General features: G+C 43.2%; 1 protein-coding gene across 1 annotated transcript; it reads left to right on the top strand.

The window, feature by feature from the left end:
* The first annotated feature begins 8,196 nt into the window (after nt 1–8,196).
* LOC112624884 (tripartite motif-containing protein 60-like) lies at nt 8,197–17,087 on the top strand. Its single transcript, XM_025385965.1, has 3 exons — nt 8,197–8,905; nt 9,215–9,346; nt 15,038–17,087. The coding sequence occupies exon 3, from the start codon at nt 15,375–15,377 to the stop codon at nt 16,785–16,787; it is 1,413 nt and encodes a 470-aa protein (XP_025241750.1). The 5' UTR covers nt 8,197–8,905; nt 9,215–9,346; nt 15,038–15,374; the 3' UTR covers nt 16,788–17,087.
* The last annotated feature ends 1,117 nt before the right edge of the window (nt 17,088–18,204 follow it).

The following is an 18,204-nucleotide window of genomic DNA, read 5'->3' as shown; positions in this document are numbered from 1 at the left end:
GGGCGGGAAGGGCCTGAGCATGCGCCAGGGTGCAGGGAGCGTGGGAAGATTCTGAGGAGAGCCTGGGGCGGCTCCCTCCGTCCTGGGGGCCCTGATGGCTTCAGCGGGTCATTTAAATCACAATGGCCATCTTTTCAGAGTTTTCATTCCTATGAGCAACTTTTGTTTTTTTTTTTTGGTTTTTGGTTTTTTTTTTGAGACAGGGTCTGGTGCGGTCTCGGCTCACTATAGTCTCGACCATCCAGGCTCAAGCGATCCTCCCACCTTACAGGCGCGCGCCACCACGCCCGGCTGATTTTTGTATTTTTTTGGTGGAGGCTGGGTTTCGCCATGTTGCCCCGGCTGGTCTCGAACTCATGGACTCAAGCGATCCGCCTGTCTCGCTGTGAGCCACCACGCCCGGCCAGGGTGGTTAGTTTTAACGTGTAAGAGGAATAATCAGCTCTTTGGATCAGTTTACGTCTCTGGTTGAGAGGCTGCGTAGTTACCACCCTGGAGATTAGGCCCCACCCTACCAACTCAGACTCACCAAGGTCTCTCCTGAGGAATTGATATTTAAAGTAGATTTTAAGGGACGAGTATGAGTTTGTTGGACGAACTTGAGGGTAAAATCTTCAAGGCTGAAGGATTAGTAATTGTGAGGAGCCTCTTAAGTCTTATAACTTGGTAAATAAGACACTGAAAGAGGCTAATATTTGCAGAAGAAATCATAGAATTGGCATAGCAGTTTTTTTTTGTTTTTTTTCGAGACAGAGTCTCACTCTGTCACTCAGGCTGGAGTGCAGTGGCGCGATCTCGGCTCACTGCAAGCTCCGCCTCCCGGGTTCACGCCGTTCTGCTGCCTCAGCCTCCCGAGTAGCTGGCACTACAGGAATCGCCACCGCGTCTGGCTAATTTTTCCTTTTTTTTTTTTTTTTTTTGAGACGGAGTCTTGCTCTGTCGCCCAGGCTGGAGTGCAGTGGCACAATCTCGGCTCACTGCAAGCTCCGCCTCCCGGGTTCACGCCATTCTCCTGCCTCAGCCTCCCGAGCAGCTGGGACTACAGGCGCCCGCCACTGCGCCCGGCTAATTTTTTCTATTTTTAGTAGAGACGGGGTTTCACCATGGTCTCAATCTCCTGACCTTGTGATCCGCCCGCCTCGGCCTCCCAAAGTGCTGGGATTACAGGCGTGAGCCACCGCGCCCGGCAAATTTTTCCTATTTTTTAGTAGAGACGGCGTTTCACCGTGTTAGCCAGGATGGTCTCCATCTTCTGACGTCGTGATCCGCCTGCCTCGGCCTCCCAAAGTGCTGGGATTACAGGCGTGAGCCACCGCGCCCGGCCGGCGCACTTTTCTGGTTAAAATTTAGGGCTACTTGGCCAGGCGCGGTGGTTCACGCCTGTAATCCAAGCACTTTGGGAGGCCAAGACTCACGGATCAGCTGAGGTCGGGAGTTCGAGACGAGCCTGGCCAACGTGGCGAAACCCCATCTCTACTAAAAATACAAAAAATTAGCCGGGCATGGTGGTGCATCCCTGTAATCCCAGCTACTCGAGAGGCTGAGGCAGGAGAATCACTTGGACAGGGGAGGCGGAGGTTGCAGTGAGCCGAGATTGGGCCACTGCACTCCAGCCTGGGCAACAGAGTGGGACTCAATCTCAAAAAAATAAAACAATAAAATAAAATAAATAAGTAAATAAAAAAACTTAGGGCTACCTTCCCAGAAAAATACCCTCCTGTGATGAAGTCTGAGATTTGATGGAAGAGTGGGAAGTAGGAACAGGGGACAAGTGAAATCTTCAAATCTTCACATCTTAGTGCAGAAGATGCAATCAGAGAGGATGATAAAGGCTGTAGTCAGGAGGACACTGACTGCATCTGGAGTCTGACCAATGGTACGAAGGAAAGGAAACTCCAAAAGCTTAAGGCTGAATGGGGCCAGATTCCACCATAACATTAAACCAAAGGCTGGGCGGGTGGTTCAAGCCTGTAATCCCAGCACTTTGGAAGATCGAATGGAGAGGATCGCTTGAGGCCCTGAGTTCAAGACCAGCCCGAGTGACAGAGCGAGACTGACTCAAAACAGAAAAAGAAAAGATGGATTGTGTTGTGCTCCTGGCCTGGATGGAGGACCACGAATCTGTTCTGCAAGGACATAAGGAGCTCACAATCCTCAGTGAACCCCTGACTGGTGCACACAAGGCATCTCTGAGCCTCTGCTGGGAACAGAATATCTCAGTGAGAATCACCTTAGGGGTACAGGTGAGGGAGACTCAGTGAAAGGCATGGAGCCTTCAGCAGGACCTAAGCTGGGGGTAGCCACATGGGAAAGAACCTTGCTGGCTCATGTATTTTAATTTTTAGCAATACTTATGTACTTTAGAAACATATTTTAATATATATTTAAAATTTCATATAATTATGAACATTTTTATTGTATTATAGTAGCATGATATGTATATATTATATATAAATATTTCACATGATATGTATATATTACCTATAAATATTTAATGAAAATTAAAATTTTTCTTATGGTATTATGTTAACTATATATATATACACATAAACATGTACGGTTCACTTTTTACTCTTAAATCTTCAATGAGGAAGTTCTTTTGTTATCATATGGGAATTGAAGAATTATACTTCTTTGAAAAAGCTTTATGCCAATTTACTTGTGGTCCCTTTAATTTTGTCAAAGGTGCTCTCTATAAACAGAATATCTATCATTACAGTCAGCAGAAACAAGAGAAACAAAAAAAGTCTTTGGAATATCTTGAATCTGTGCCACACCAAACTCCTATTATTAAAAAAATCGGCCAGGCGCGGTGGCTCAAGCCTGTAATCCCAGCACTTTGGGAGGCTGAAAAAAATTCTAGTCCATAGCTGGGCATGGTGGCTCAAGTCTGCTATCCCAGCACTTTGTAAGGTCAGGCAAGAAGAATCACTTTAGGCCAGGAGTTTGAGACCAGCCTGGGCACCATAGCCAGATCCTCCCCTCTACAAAAAGAAGAAAAAATATACAGGTGTGGTGGTGCATGCTACTCTGGAGGCTGAGGCAGGAGGATTGCTTGAGCCTAGGAGTGCCAGGGTGCAGTGAGCTATGATGGCACCACTGCTCTTCAGTTTGAGTGACAAAGTGAGACCCTGTCTCAAAATGAAAAAAAAAAATCCACAAACTACTCCAAGTTTCTTTGCCTAGATTCCCATTATGTTGAATATCATAGTTGAGATTTGATTTTACAACTAATTTTGCAATTCTTCACCTAACGTATCCAAATCCCCCATGGCACTATCAGCTTCTTGGTGGAAATATGTCTCAAACTTATTTGGGGAATAAATAAAACCTGTGGAAGATTTGAAGCACTCAGCTTCAACCATGGCCCTTCTGGATGATTCTTAACATGCCTACACCTAAACTGCCTCATCTACACATTTGAAATAATAATCCATACCTTAAAGATTTTTGTGAACATTAAAGGATGCTTCCATGGATTGGAGGATGCAGGCGATGTAGGGTGGTGGGTTCTCAAATGACAACTACCACTTCATTCCCTTAACTCCCTGCCCCCACTCCCAAACACACATAGTAATTCTTTGAAGATAACATACCATTTCATAAACCCTAATTCAGATTATAATCTTGAAAGCTTACTTTTTGCAAGCCCACCACACCTATTCTAACTGTACAATTCTGGGACCAGGAGTCTGAATGTTTCACAAGACCTTTGCAAAGTTCTCAGCTTTTTGCCTGGGGCTCAGCCTGCCCCGTGGTTGGCGGTTCCAGTGGAAATGGAAAAAGGGAGGGAAGGGCCTGTGCATGTTCAGTGTCCTGGGTGCAGGGAGCGTGTGAAGATTTTGAGGAGTGCTGGGGCAGTCTCTTCCGTAATCAGGCTCGTGTTGGCTCCAACTAACATTTCATTTCCCTGGTTATCTTTTCAGATTCATACAATTAAAAAAAATTTTATGAGCAACTTGAGGGTCAAAATAAGGCTGCAAGTTGGTTTTAAAAGCTTCACAAGCACAGCGTCCCCTCCCAGATGGTGAGGGAGGGGAGAGCTTCACAAGGTCAGCTGCTTCCCATAGCCTGGGGTTGCAGGGTGGAGTCTTGGAGAACTGGCTACCTTTGAAAGAGAAACAAATACCTTTTTGGATTAGTTTTTATCTCAGTGGCTGAGTGGGTGGGTCTCTCCCACCCTGAGGGATTGTGTCCCACCCTACCAATTTAGGTTCAGCAAGGTCTTTCCTGGGGAAGTGACATTTCAGGTGGAATGTGAGGGATGAAGATGCATTAGCTGGACAAATTTGATGGCAAAACTCTTCAAGGCTGAAAAAAGAGCCAATGTGGAGCTTCTTAACTCTAAAGAATTTAGTACAGGATGGGCATGGTGGCTCACGCCTGTAATTTTAGCACTTTGTGAGGCTGAAGCAAGTAGAATTGCTTGAGTCTAGGAGTTTGAGACTAGCCTATTCAACTTAGAGAAACCCTGTCTATAAAAAAAAAATAAAAAATAGTTGGGCTGGGTGTGGTGGATCATGCCAGTAATTTCAGCACTTTGTAAGGTTGAGGTGAGAAGATCTCTTGAGCCACCACGCCTGGCCACTTTTGTTTTCCAAGTTCCTGTTCCTGTAACAACCCAATGGGTTCACCTTGGTAGCTCCCTAGATAGAGTCAGTTTATCAAGACAGAGGAATTGCAATAGAGAAAGAATAATTCACACAGAGCTGGCTGTGCAGGAGATCAGAGTTTTATTATTTCTTAAATAGGTCTCCCAGAGCACTCAGGGATCAGAGTTTTAAAGGGCAGACTTTTAAAGGGCAACTCTCAGGGATCAGAGTTTTAAAGATTAGGGAAAGCCAGTGAGCCAGGAGTGCTGATTGATCAGGTCAGATATGAAATCATAGGGAGTTAAAGCTGTCTTCTTGCACTGAGTCAGTTTCTGGGTGGGGGACACAAGATCAGATGAGTCAGTCTGTTGATCTGAGTGATGCCAGCTGATCCATCAAGTGCAGCATCTGCAAAATATCACAAGAACTGATCTTAGAAACAATTAAGGGAGGGTCCGAATCTTGTAGCCTGCAGCTGCCTGAGTCCTAAACCATAATTTCTAATCTTGTGATTAGAAAACTAATAATTTATTAGTTTTACACAGGCAGTCTAGTCCAAAGGCAAGAAGGAGGTTTGTTTTGGAAAAGGGCTGCTATTGTGTTTGTTTTAATCTACAAATGATAAAGTTCCTCCCAAAGTTAGTTCAGTTTATGCCCAGAAATAAATAAGGACAGCTTGAAGGTTAGAAGCAAGATGAAGTTGTTTAGGTCAGATATTTTTCACTGTCTAAGTTGCCATTTTGCAATTTTGGTTTCATTTGCTCATTTCAGATGAGCAAAATAACATTCAATCCCACAGAGTTATTGGGAAACCACTTTGGGGGATTGGTAGTCCTTTCTTCCTCATTTGCTCTTTCTTGTCCTTCTTTTCTAATAAGTGGAATGATTACTTTTAATTAAACAAAAGTCTACATAATTTAAAGAAGAAGCTGAGACACTCTAAGAACAGAACTCCAAAAGTTCCAGTATAGAGAACAGCAATTATTCCCAATCCCATCAGTGAAAAGAGTCTTAACCAAAAAAACCTTGGTTTTCTGTTACATTTGAAGTTTATCTTAGATGTAGCTACAGAAAAAAGGAAGGAAAAAGAGAAAAGAAACAGTTCTTAAAAATTACAAGTTTAGACCTTTTTTACTTTTCAGAGCTAATATTGTTTTAAAAGACTTGACCAAATGCTGAAAAATTACAAATATTTTTGGTTTACTTGTAATATTTTAACTTTTCCTAACATTTATGATTCAGTTTGTACAAGTCACATTTAGTTAAGCATAACCATTTGAGTTATAAACACAATGAGTTGTTTCCCCTAAGCTTGTGTCAGTAAACAAAAATAAAAACAAATGAAAAGATCACAAAAGCTTTGTTTATATATCATTGGAAAAGTATAGTGCAGAAATAGATATACCCAAATAACCTCCCAGGCAATGTGACATGAAATACATTAAAAATAATGGGAACTGAAAAATGACTACACACCAGAATATTAATTTACTCTCTTTTATTTTATGCCCAAAGGCCCACAGTTAGAAAATGGTGGAGCTGGATTTGAACATGGGCAATGGACTCAAATCCCGCACTTCTAACACTGAGTTATGTTACTTCTGTTAAAAGAAAAACTTCAGCCAAATTAAATTTAAAGGAGTATAAATGAGCAATGAATGATTCTTGAATTGGTCAGCAGCCCCCAGAATCACAGCAGATTCAATGAGACTCCAGCACAGCCACATGGTAGAAGAAGATTTGTAGACAAAAAAACGAAGTGATGTACAGAAATCGGAAGTACAGAAACAACTAGATTGGTTACCACTTGGCATTTGCCTTATTTGGAACACAGTTTGAATGCTCAGCAGTGTATAAGTGGTTGAAGTGTGGCTGCTGGGATTCGCCAAGACTCAGCTATTGTTACAGGTGCATACTCCTAAGTTGCGTTTTCAATCCTCTCTACTTATTAAGCTATGTTGCAGATCATCCACAAGGACTCAAATGTGGATGTATGAAGTCTTTCTCAGGCCATGTTAAGTTCACTTTAACGCTTCTCTTATAGAAACTAAGAAAATCGTAAACCACTCTACAAGTAAGAAGTACATGGCCGGGCGCGGTGGCTCAAGCCTGTAATCCCAGCACTTTGGGAGGCCGAGACGGGCGGATCACGAGTTCAGGAGATCGAGACCATCCTGGCTAACACGGTGAAACCCCGTCTCTACTAAAATACAAAAAAAAAAAATTAGCCAGGCGAGGTGGCGGGCGCCTGTACTCCCAGCTACTCGGGAGGCTGAGGCAGGAGAATGGCGTGAACCCGGGAGGCGGGGCTTGCAGTGAGCTGAGATCCGGCCACTGCACTCCAGCCTGGGCAACAGAGCCAGACTCCGTCTCAAAAAAAAAAAAAAAAAAAAAGAAGTACATTACTAACTAGTGGTCATTGAAAATGACTATTGGTTAGTCAATACTAAAACAAAAAAGTAGATAGGAGGGGAAATCCTGCCAGAGAGAGTCCGTGAACCCAGTCTGTGAGGCTGGGAAAAGTCCCTGTGGTGAGGTGAGAAGGTTGAGGCAAGTGGGTGGAAAGGACCCTGGAGGAGGCCTGTCTGGTGCAGAGAAGCAGGGGCAGCCAGCCAGCTCACTTCCCCACCACTCGACACTTCCATTCTGTCATGACTCTTAAGTAGGGAGGACCTGGACCCCACGAAATCACGGTTCCATGGGCAGGTGAGTAGCTCAGGCTAGGCCAGTGAGTGGCCTTGATCCCTGAAAATCCCTCCTGATCCTGCTCCCCCTACAGAAAGTATTACTGCAGTGAATGACAACATGGCCTGCTGTTACCTCCTACAACCAACTAATAAAGCCAAAAATACTGTAGGGTATGTGGAGACCCCTTCTGGAGGTGAGGACTCACACGGGGTCCAGGTGACCCCTGACAGCTGAGACACACACTACCCATTGCTTCACCGGGGCAATGTGTAAGTTCGCTCTGTGCATCAGCTCATTAATGTTCCCAAATTTCCCATGGGTTGCAGAGAGCCGAGATCGCGCCACTGCACTCCAGCCTGGGCGAAAGAGAGAGATTCCGTCTCTTATTTAAAAAAAAAAAAAATCATTTCTAAAATATTCTGTAGAGGCAGGGCCTGGCTATGTCCTGAACTTCTGGCCTCAAGCGATCCTCCCACCTCTGCCTCTGAAAGTGAGCCACTATGCCTGGTCTGTACTAAATTCTTTAAAGTTGAGAGGCTCCACATTAGCTCTTCTTCCAGTCTTGAAGACTTTGACCGTGCAACTGATCCAACGAATGCTTCCTCATCCGTCAAATTCCGCCTAAAATGTTACTTCCTCAGGTGAACCTGAGTTCATAGGATGGGGCACAATCCTATAGGGTGGGAGAGATCCACCCACTCACCCACTGAGATAAAAAGTAATCCAAAAGGGTGTTTGTTTCTCTCTCTTTCAAAAGTAGCCAGTTCTCAACGACTCCACCTTGCGACCCCAGGCTATGGGAAGCAGTTGACCCTGCAAAGCTCTCCACTCCCTTACCATCTGGGAGGGGACGCTGTGCTGGTGAAGCTTTTAAAACCAACTTGCAGACTTACTTGGACCCTCAAGTTTACTCATATAAATAAAAAATGACAAGAATCCGAAAAGACAGCCAAGGGAATTAAATGCCAGTCGGGGTCAACAGGTCCCTGATCACAGAAGACGGTACACCCAGTTCTCAATCCTCACAGGATCCCTGCATCCAGGGTCACAGAGCATGCGCAGGCCCTTCCCGCCCACTTCCGGGGGAACCGCCAACCACCGCGCAGGCGGAGCCCCAGGCAGGAAGTCGCGTACTTGGCGGGGTTGGTTGTCTTGAGGCCTTCTTCGCGTGGGCCTGGTGGCTCCTGATTATCCTCTGGCCAGGGTTACTGATCCGTCTGCTCCAGGTGAGCTGGGAAGGCTACAGGAAAGGCCCAGAAGGGCCTCGCCAGGAGGCTTAACTGGGCAGGTGCTTCCTGAACAGTCGCTCTGCCTAAACCTCCGGGTCGCTGCCTGCCCACGACTGGATCTCCTTAGTCTCTGGCGTAGCTCTTGTGAAAAATTCAAGATTGTAGAGTTAGAATGGGGGTGGTGGGCCTGCGTCAGTTAAGCTTTAAATGTTATGATCTGAATTAGGGTTTATGAAGTGGCCATGTTTCTTCAAAGAGTTAATGTACGTGTTTGGAAGTGGGGTTTGGGGAGTTAAGGGAGCGAAGTGGTAGCTGCCAATTGAGAACCCACCAGCCTACATCGCCTGCACCCTCGAACTATGTAAACATCCTTTAATCCTCACGAGGGTCTTACAGGTACGAAATATCATTTCAACTTTGTAGATGAGGCGCTTTAGGTGCAGGCATGTTAACAATCAGCCAGTATGATGATGGTTGAAACTGAGAGCTTGGAATCTACCACAGGTTTTATTTATTCCTCAAACAAGCTAGAGACACGTTCCCACCAAGAAGCTTGCTGCCTAATGAGGGGTTTTTACAGTTAGGTAAAGAATTGCAGAGTAGCTGTAAAATCACATTATAACGGTGATATATGACATGATGGGGAGCTAGGCAAAAAACTTGGACTAGATCTTATTGGATCTTTATGCTTTGTTTTCCTTAAAGCAGAGGTTCACAAAGTACAGTCCGCAGGCCAGCGTCATCATCTGGGAACTTAGGAAAAAACCAGCCCTACTGGATCAGAAACTGGAGATGTGGCCCAGGCAATCTCTTACCAAGACCTCCAAGACCTGCAAGGTAAGGTATGAGAACTGCTTCCATAAAGTAATAAAAGACCGGTGGAATGTTTTCAGTTGGAATATGAAAGGATTATGTTTGTATTTGAAAAGGTCAATTTAGCTACAGACTTAAGAAATTGGAGGCACCATTGTGTATCTAGGAGAGAGACAGAAGTGGTTTATACTAGGGTGGTGACCATGCCTGCAGAGCTGTTGTGTTCACTTAATGTCCTGATTTTAAATAGTAGAGAAGACTGATTTGTGTGTATGCTTGGGGAAAGGAGGGCACAATGATACCTGGAGTGCGTATCTCTTGTGTCCTTTGCACTGTGCTAGAGTCCTTTTTTGTGCATGTTTTCTTAAAAGTATATTTTTTCTTCTGATTTTACCATTTTTTCCAATGATGTCTTGCAGTTTACTATGTGACATTGGACAAGATTTTTTTTTTTTTTTTTTTTTTTGACGGAGTCTTGCTGTGTCACCTAGGCTGGAGTACAGTGGCGCTATCTCGGCTCACTGCAAGCTCCGCCTCCCAGGTTCGCGCCATTCTCCTGCCTCAGCCTCCTGAGTAGCTGGGACTACAGGCGCCCACCACCACGCCCGGCTGATTTTTTGTATTTTTTTTAGTAGAGACGGGGTTTCACCGTGTTAGCCAGGATGGTCTGGATCTCCTGACCTTGTGATCCGCCCGCCTCAGCCTCCCAAAGTGCTGGGATTACAGGCGTGAGCAACCGCGCCCGGCTTTTTTTTTTTTTTTTTTTTTTAAGATGGAGTTTTGCTCTTGTCACCCAGGCTGGAGTGCAATGGCACCATCTCAGCGCACTGCAACCTCTGCCCCGGGATTGGAGCCATTCTCCTGCCTCAGCCTCTCCAGTAGCTGGGACTACAGGCGCGCCACCATGCCCGGCTAATTTTTGTATTTTTAGTAGAGACAGGGTTTCACCATGTTGTCCAGGCTGGACTTGAACACCTGACCTCAGGTGATCCACCCGCCTTGGCCTCCCAAAGTGCTGGGATTACAAGTGTGAGCCACCACACCCAGCTGGGCAAGATTCTTAAAACTTCTTCAGGCTCAATATTTCCAATCTCTGAGCACCCTGTGCACCCTCACTCCATTCCCATGTACTTTCTAACTTTCTTGTTCTGCTCAACAATACCCATTTGAAAGTATTAAGCAAGTATTGGGAGTTACCATAGCCACATTTAGTGTGGGCAGGTGGGAAGAGTGGTTTGTAAGAGACAGTATTCTTTTTCTTTTCCTGTTCTTTCTTTTCCTTTTGTAGAGATGGGATTTTGCCATGTTGCTCAGGCTGGTCTTGAACTCTTGGGCTCAAGCGATCCACCCAGCTTGGCCTCCCAAAGTTCTGGGAATATAGTCCTGAAGCCACCACTCCCGGCCATTATTCTATGTTTTCTGTAGTGTTGTGTTAGAATTTTTCACAAGTTACTCTCATCCCTGGATATACACAGGGCATTGGTTCCAGGGCACCCTGAAGATACTGAAATCCATGAATGCTCAAGACCAGTGGATGCAGGTTCTGCATCCCAGGAATACTGTATTTTCGGTTCTATCTGAAGTTAATTGTGTTAGTGGATGCTGAACTTCCTGATATGGAGGGCTATTTAAAATAAAGAATGTATTTTAAAATTCTAAAACTTCTGTCTTACTCCAAAATTAGTATAGGAAAATTTTCTGAAGCATACCACTACTACAGTGAGCCTTTGGAAGTTACTGCCATTACTAATCATTTCAGGACTAGCAACCTTACAAGACATGACAGCTTTTAGGTGAAATGTCAATGTGCTGCTTTTTTGAGACGGAGCCTTGCTCTGTTGCCCAGGCTGGAGTGCAGTGGCACAATCTCTGCTCACTGCAACCTCTGCCTCCTGGGTTCAAGCAATTCTTCTGCCTCAGTCTTCCAAGTAGGTGGAATTATGGGCATGTGCACCACTGCCAGCTAAGTTTTGGATTTTCAGGAGAGATGAGGTTTTACCACGTGGGCCAGGCTGGTTCTCGAACTTCTGACCTCAAGTGATACGCTGCCTTGGCCTCCCAAAGTGCTGGGGTTACAGGTGTGAGCCACCACGCCTGGCCCAATGTGCTTTATATGTAAGTAAATATAGGTATCTCTATATATGTATTACATATAATACATAAACTATAATACGCTATAAGTTTGTGGATTCAGCTAAATTTGTATGACCTCTTGAGAGATTTTCTGAGATAGTCCTATAATACTTTTTATTGTACATGTGTTAAATGCCAAGGACTATGACAGGTGTCTTACATAATTTATTCATTTATGCTTAAAACCTGAAATAGTATTATTTCCTACTTTCTGAAAAGTGAAACTCAGAGAAATTAACTTGACCAAGTACGTGCAGCTAACTTTGAATTGGATGAAAACCCAATTCTATTAGGTATTGTTAGCTCTCAGTTTGCATTTTATGTGTTTTCTCTAGTGTAGTGTTGGATCAGCAAGCCCATTTTTCCCTGTTAAAATATTTGGGATGCATTATTAAATATGAGCTACTGAACATATCAAATAGGAAAAATGTAAGTTGATTTGATATATAGAGGGATGCATAGGATGCTGTGAGAGCGTAAAGAAGGAGCACTACAACTTAGTGATTGAGTATCATGCCAGTGGTTATGCCAATTAGCGTAATGTTGGATAAGCATGTTCAAATTCTCATAGACTGCACTTTTACAGCTCTAGGCTTTTACAGCTCTAATTGAGGATAATAGCTCCTAACTTATGGAGTTGTTCTGGTCGTTTAATTGAACCTGTGACTATATGGAAGATGCTTAGCATAGTACCTGACATATAATTATCCTTGAGGACATGTCTCTTGGACTGAGTCTCTAGAAGGACCAAAACTTAGTCCTAGGAAAGAAGTGAGGGTAGGGTAATCTAAGCAGAAAGTGGTTTTTGCAGAAGCGGGAAAGCATGATACCTATGTTTGTTTGTTTGTTTTCGTTAAGTACTTTGGGGGGACTGTAGCCAGATGAAGATAATGAAATATGAAGGGTTCTGAATGGTGAGCTAAGGGTGAAAAACTGTCCTGACTTGTGGGGAGTTATAAACAGATTGTTATGAGGGGAAACAAAATTTAATTCGTTTGAAAAGTGAAGGCCTGAGGGACAAGTTAAATGATATCAAGAAGCAATAGGCATGTTGGGCGCGGTGGCTCATGCCTGTAATCCCAGCACTTTGGGAGGCCGAGGTGGGCCGACCACAGGGTCCAGAGTTCAAGACCAGCCTGGACAACATGGCAAAACCCTGTCTCCACTAAAGTTACAAAAATTAGCCGGGTGTGGTGGCACATGCCTGTAGTCCCAGCTACTCAGGAGGCTGAGGCAGGAGAATCACTTGAACCCTGGAGGTGGAGGCTGCAGTGAACCAAGATCGCGCCACTGCACTCCAGCCTGGGCCACAGGCTCCACCAAAAAAAAAAAAAAAAGCAATAGGCAAATCTTGAATTTGGGGTAGTCTAGGACAAAGGTGGATTTAGGGTGCATTATTCTAGATTGAAAAAGATTTAAAAGAACTAATAAGCAAATGCAATACATGGCTCTTGCTTGGATCCAGATTCTCATACATCTGACAGAAAGCTCCTTTGGTCAAGAATTAACTACCATTTACATGATATTCTTATAACAAAAAGAGGTTGTTATACTTCCCATTTTACAGGTCAAAGAAATGCAATTCAAAAAAAGACACATTGATTTTCTAAAGATACACAGTAAATAACTGAGCCAGGATTCAAATCTGGTGTCCTCTCAATAATGTTAGTGCTTACATTGTTAAATACTGCCTCCTGTAACATGTTGTGATAGCTTTTGCTTGTGCAGCCCTAGGATACTGAGTTAAAACTTTGTTTGGGAATAATTGATACATGGTGACTTTCTAGGGCTACTGCATTTTTTCCTATTCTGCTAGTCTAAAAAGAATGTCTGTATAGTAAAATAACTTGCTAGGTCACCAAGACAGAGCCAATTTCACATGTCAAAACCATGCATATGATATTACTCTCACTGTCATTGGGTTATGAGGAAAGTGAGAAGAAGAAGAAGAGTTGAGAAGTGTCTAGGGAAAGAGGGTGAAGGGGAAAAAATACTGTATTGATGGTTAGGTGGCTTGCAAGCTTTGATGGAGGAATTTGACTTGCTTAAAATCGGGTACCTGTGGGTGTCTTGAAAGCAAGCCAGGAAGTTGTTCTGCCTCACTCTTGTTTTGAAGTGTCAAACTTACAGAAAGATTGAAAGGGTATGCATCCTTATGCCTTTTCCCTGGATTCACCCCCATTGTTAACTGTTTGCTACATTCATATTTTCTCTATTTATACATATACATATACATATACATATATATATATATATTATATATATACACACTTATTTTTTTCTTTTGAGACAGAGTTTCACTGTCGCCCAGGCTGGAGTGCGATGGTGCGATCTCAGCTCACCACAACCTCCTCCTCTCAGGTTCAAGCGATTCTCCTGCCTCAGCCTCCTGAGTAGCTGGGATTACAGGCATGTGCCACCATACCCAGCTAATTCTGTATTTTAAGTAGAGACAGGATTTCTCCATGTTGTTCAGCCTGGTCTAGAACACCTGACCTCAGGTAATCTGCCTGCCTTGGCCTCCCAAAGTGCTGGGATTAGAGGCGTGAGCCACCGCACTTGGCTATACATTTTTTTAAATTGTTGAACCTTCGGGAACCTTCGGAAACCTTCGGAAAGCTTCAGGCTTCCAGATGGCTTCCCGCTGTGCATCAATATATATATCTCCTAACAACAAGGGCATTTTACTTCTTACTGTGATAATTTTATTGTGCTCAATTTAACACTGGTACGACAGTATGTGATATACAGTCCATACTAAGAATCTCACATTTATTCGTTCCCAACTGTTTTTTTTTTTTTTTTTTTTTTTGGGGAGATAGAGTTTCGCTCTGTCACCGAGGCTGGAGTGACATGCTGCAGTCTCAGCTCCCTGCCATGTCTGCCTCCCAGGTTCCAGTGGTTCTCCTGCCTCAGCCTCCCAAGCAGCTGGGATTACAGGCACATGCCACCATGCCCAGCTAATTTTTTGTGTTTTTGGTAGAGATGGGGTTTCACCATGTTAGCCAGGATGCTCTTGAACTCCTGGCCTTAAGGGAGCCGAGCGCCTTGGCTGGGATTACAGGAGTGAGCCACCATACCCAGCCTGTTGCCAGCATTTTTTTGTTTTATTTTGTTTTGTTTTTATTTCAAGATCTCAGATGCAATCAGAGGTCACACATTGTATTTCTCATGTTTGTTTCCTCTCCTTAAATCTAGAAACCTTTTTTTATGCTTGTTTTTCCTGACATTGATATTTTTGAAGAATGCATACCAGTTGTCTTATAAGAATGCTCCACAATCTGAATTAATTTTCTCATGGTTAGCTTGAAGGTCAATATTTTTGGAAAGAATATTATACAGGCAATGTTGTATACTTGCCATAGCATCCTATCAGGAAGCCCATAAGTTTGTCCCATATTTTTTAGTTTTTTAAAAAAAATAAGTAATGTATGGGGTGAATCTCTGCAGTATTAATATCTTGTTTTTCCAAGAACTTCTACCCAGTGATTTTAGCATTCATTGATGATTCTTGTGTGAATGTTTAATACATTTGTGATTATGGAATCAGATTTTAAACGTGGTGTCTTTTCTCACTCATAGGAAGGATTCCCTGTCTTGGATGTGAGTCTGCTTTCTTGAAGAAAACTTGACTTTATTTCATTCAGTGGGAAGAGCAGCAGCACAGCTATTAAGTTCTAATATGCAATTGGCTGCAAGCTGTGAAGTGTTCGTGGCAGTAGACTCTGAAGCTAAGGAGCTGAGGGCTTAACAAGTTTCTAGAAGCTGCCATTAACATGCCAAGTCAGTAAAACTGAAAGCTGGCCAGATTTCAAGGTCTGGGGAGGATATCCACTGCGTACTGGGTCGTGAGCTCTAGAGAGCTACACCTTGCTAAAATAAAAGAATTATCTTACCTACTATCTTTGTTCAAGGCTCAATGGAATTTGTGGCGGCCCTGGCTGACCTCCGAGCAGAGGCTAGCTGTCCCATCTGTCTGGACTACTTGAAGGACCCAGTGACCATCAGCTGCGGGCATAACTTCTGTCTCTCCTGCATCATTATGTCCTGGAAGGATCTAGATGATAGTTTCCCCTGCCCCTTTTGCCACTTTTGCTGTCCAGAAAGGAAATTTGTAAGCAATCCCCAGCTGGGTAGTTTGACTGAACTTGCTAAGCAACTCCAGATAAGAAGCAAGAGGAAGAGGCAGGAAGAGAAGCATGTGTGTAAGAAGCATAATCAGCTTTTGACTTTCTTCTGTCAGAAAGACCTAGAGCTTTTATGTCCAAGGTGCAGTTTCTCCACTGATCACCAGCATCACTGTGTTTGGCCCATAAAGAAGGCTGCCTCGTATCATAGGAAGAAACTGGAGGAATATAATGCACCGTGGAAGGAGAGAGTGGAACTAATTGAAAAAGTCGTAACTATGCAAACCAGAAAATCACTGGAACTGAAGAAACAGGTAAAACATAGGGCAGAAGAAGTCAAGTCTGAATTTGAGCAACTTAGGTTATTTCTGCAAAATCAGCAAGAGACTGTTCTTAGGCAATTACAAGATGAAGAGATGGATATTTTAGCACAACTAAATGAAAGCCTAACAAAATTTTCAGATTATACCTCCTCATTAAAATATCTACTCAAGGAGATAGAGAGCATACATGTGAAGTCAGAACTGGAATTACTGGCTAATGTTAAGGATATCTATCACAGATATAAAAATTTAAAATTCCCTGAACCTTTTTCATTCAAATTAAAAGAATATGGTTACCATCTGCCTCCACAATATTCTGGCCTAAACAAAATCATCAAGCGATTTCAAGTAGATGTAATTCTAGATCCTGAAACAGCACATCGTAAACTTATAATCTCAGAAGATAGAAAAACTGTGCGGTATGGAAATACAACACAAAACTTACCTCGTAACCCGAGAAGATTTTATCTCCTCCCAGCTGTTCTGGGTTCTAAGGGATATAGCTGTGGCAGGCAGTACTGGGAAGTAGAAGTGAAAGACAAGCCTGAATGGATTCTTGGTGTCTGTAATGACTCTCTTCCCAGAAGGAGGAAGAGTCAACCAATTTTAGTACAGGATGGACTATGGGGAATTTGGCGATCTAGTCAGAATAATTATATTGTATTGGGCCATAAGGAAATTATTCTGCTGCCCAAAGTAACACCTAGTAAGATTGGCATTTTTTTAGACTATGAAATGAATGAGGTTTCCTTTTATAATTTGAATGATAGATCTCTTCTCTATACTTTTAATGATGATTTTACAGGAATACTTTGGCCTTATTTTTATACTGGAACTGACTCAGGACCTCTTAAAATTTCTACAGTAACAGATTCTGAATGAACTATTAGAAGACTCATTTTCTTTCACCTATTAGACATAACTGAGCCAGTGAATCTAGTTTTGGCCATTCTGTATTTTGTCCAGTTTTTCCCTTAGAAACAACATTTTTTATCTCAGTTTCAGCAACTTCCAAAAAATGTGATTATGGGACCTACTTTATGATAAATTATGGGGTCAATGACAAGGTAGTTTAGAAAGTCTACAGTAAAATACTTGAAAAATCTATTACTGAATAAATGTATTATGTAAGAAAATATATTACTTTTGTAATTGCCAATAAAAGCCCAATAATTTTTTTCTGTATTATATACTTTTAAGAAAGATTAAGTCTTTATTAAAAGCATTCATCATTACTCTTGGACTACCTGCTATTTAAATATAGCCTCTTTTTCTTCTTTTCTTTTTCCTCTTCTCCCCTCCCCTCTCCTTTTTTCGTTGCCCAGTGCAATGGCTGGGATCTCTGCTCACTGCAGCCTTCGTCTCCCAGGGTCAAGCAATTCTCCTGCCTCAGCCTCCCAAGTAGCTGGGATTATAGGTTTGTACCACCACACCCAGCTAATTTTTGTATTTTTAATAGAGACGGGCTTTCACCATGTTGGTCAGGCTAGTGTCGAACTCCTGACCTCCAGTGATTCACCTGCCTTGCCCTCCCAAAGTGCTGGGATTACAGGTGTGAGCCACTGCACTGAGCCAGGTAGCTACTTTGAACCTTTTTTTTTTTTAATTAAAGTTTTTATTTTTCTATTTTGCCCAGGGTGGTGTTGACCTCAAGCAATTCTCCTGCCTTAGCCTCTCAAAGCACTGGGATTACAGGCATGAACCACCATGTCCAGTGCCACTTTCACCTTCCATTTGTCTACCTCCATTTTTTTTTTTTTTTTTTTTTTGAGACCGTCTCACTCACTCTCTCGCCAGGCCGAAGTGCAGTGGTGTGATCTCCGCTCATTGCGAGCTCCGCCTCCCAGGTTCACGCCACTCTCCTACCTCAGCTTCCTGAGTAGCTAGGACTACAGGTGCCTGGCACCATGCCAGGCTAACTTTTTTGTATTTTTAGTAGAGACGGGGTTTCACCATGTTAGCCAGGATGGTCTCAATCTGACCTTGTGATCCACCCGCCTCGGCCTCTCAAAGTGCTGGGATTACAGGTGTGAGTCACCATGCCCGGCCCTACCTCTGTATTTCTAAGTAACTTACTTTATTTTTTATTTTGTGTGCCTTTGTCAGTATTGCCTTAGTCCTATAGAAAATAAGATGGCACTCTTACGTCTTCCTCTGCCACACACACAACCAGTAGATAATCTGTTGCCACTGGACAGAGTACCCTCTAGTGCTGTGCAGCTACAGTGCTTCACTTTGGGAACTGATCTCTAGTCTCAGAATCCATCTTAACTTAGTTGCATGTTTTCCTCCTTAGGTT

The sequence above is a fragment of the Theropithecus gelada genome, chromosome 5, assembly GCF_003255815.1.
Source record: "Theropithecus gelada isolate Dixy chromosome 5, Tgel_1.0, whole genome shotgun sequence".
Classification (NCBI taxonomy): Eukaryota; Metazoa; Chordata; class Mammalia; order Primates; family Cercopithecidae; genus Theropithecus; species Theropithecus gelada.
The sequence above is the reverse complement of the archived record's forward strand: the minus strand, read 5'-3'. Positions and strand labels throughout refer to the sequence as shown.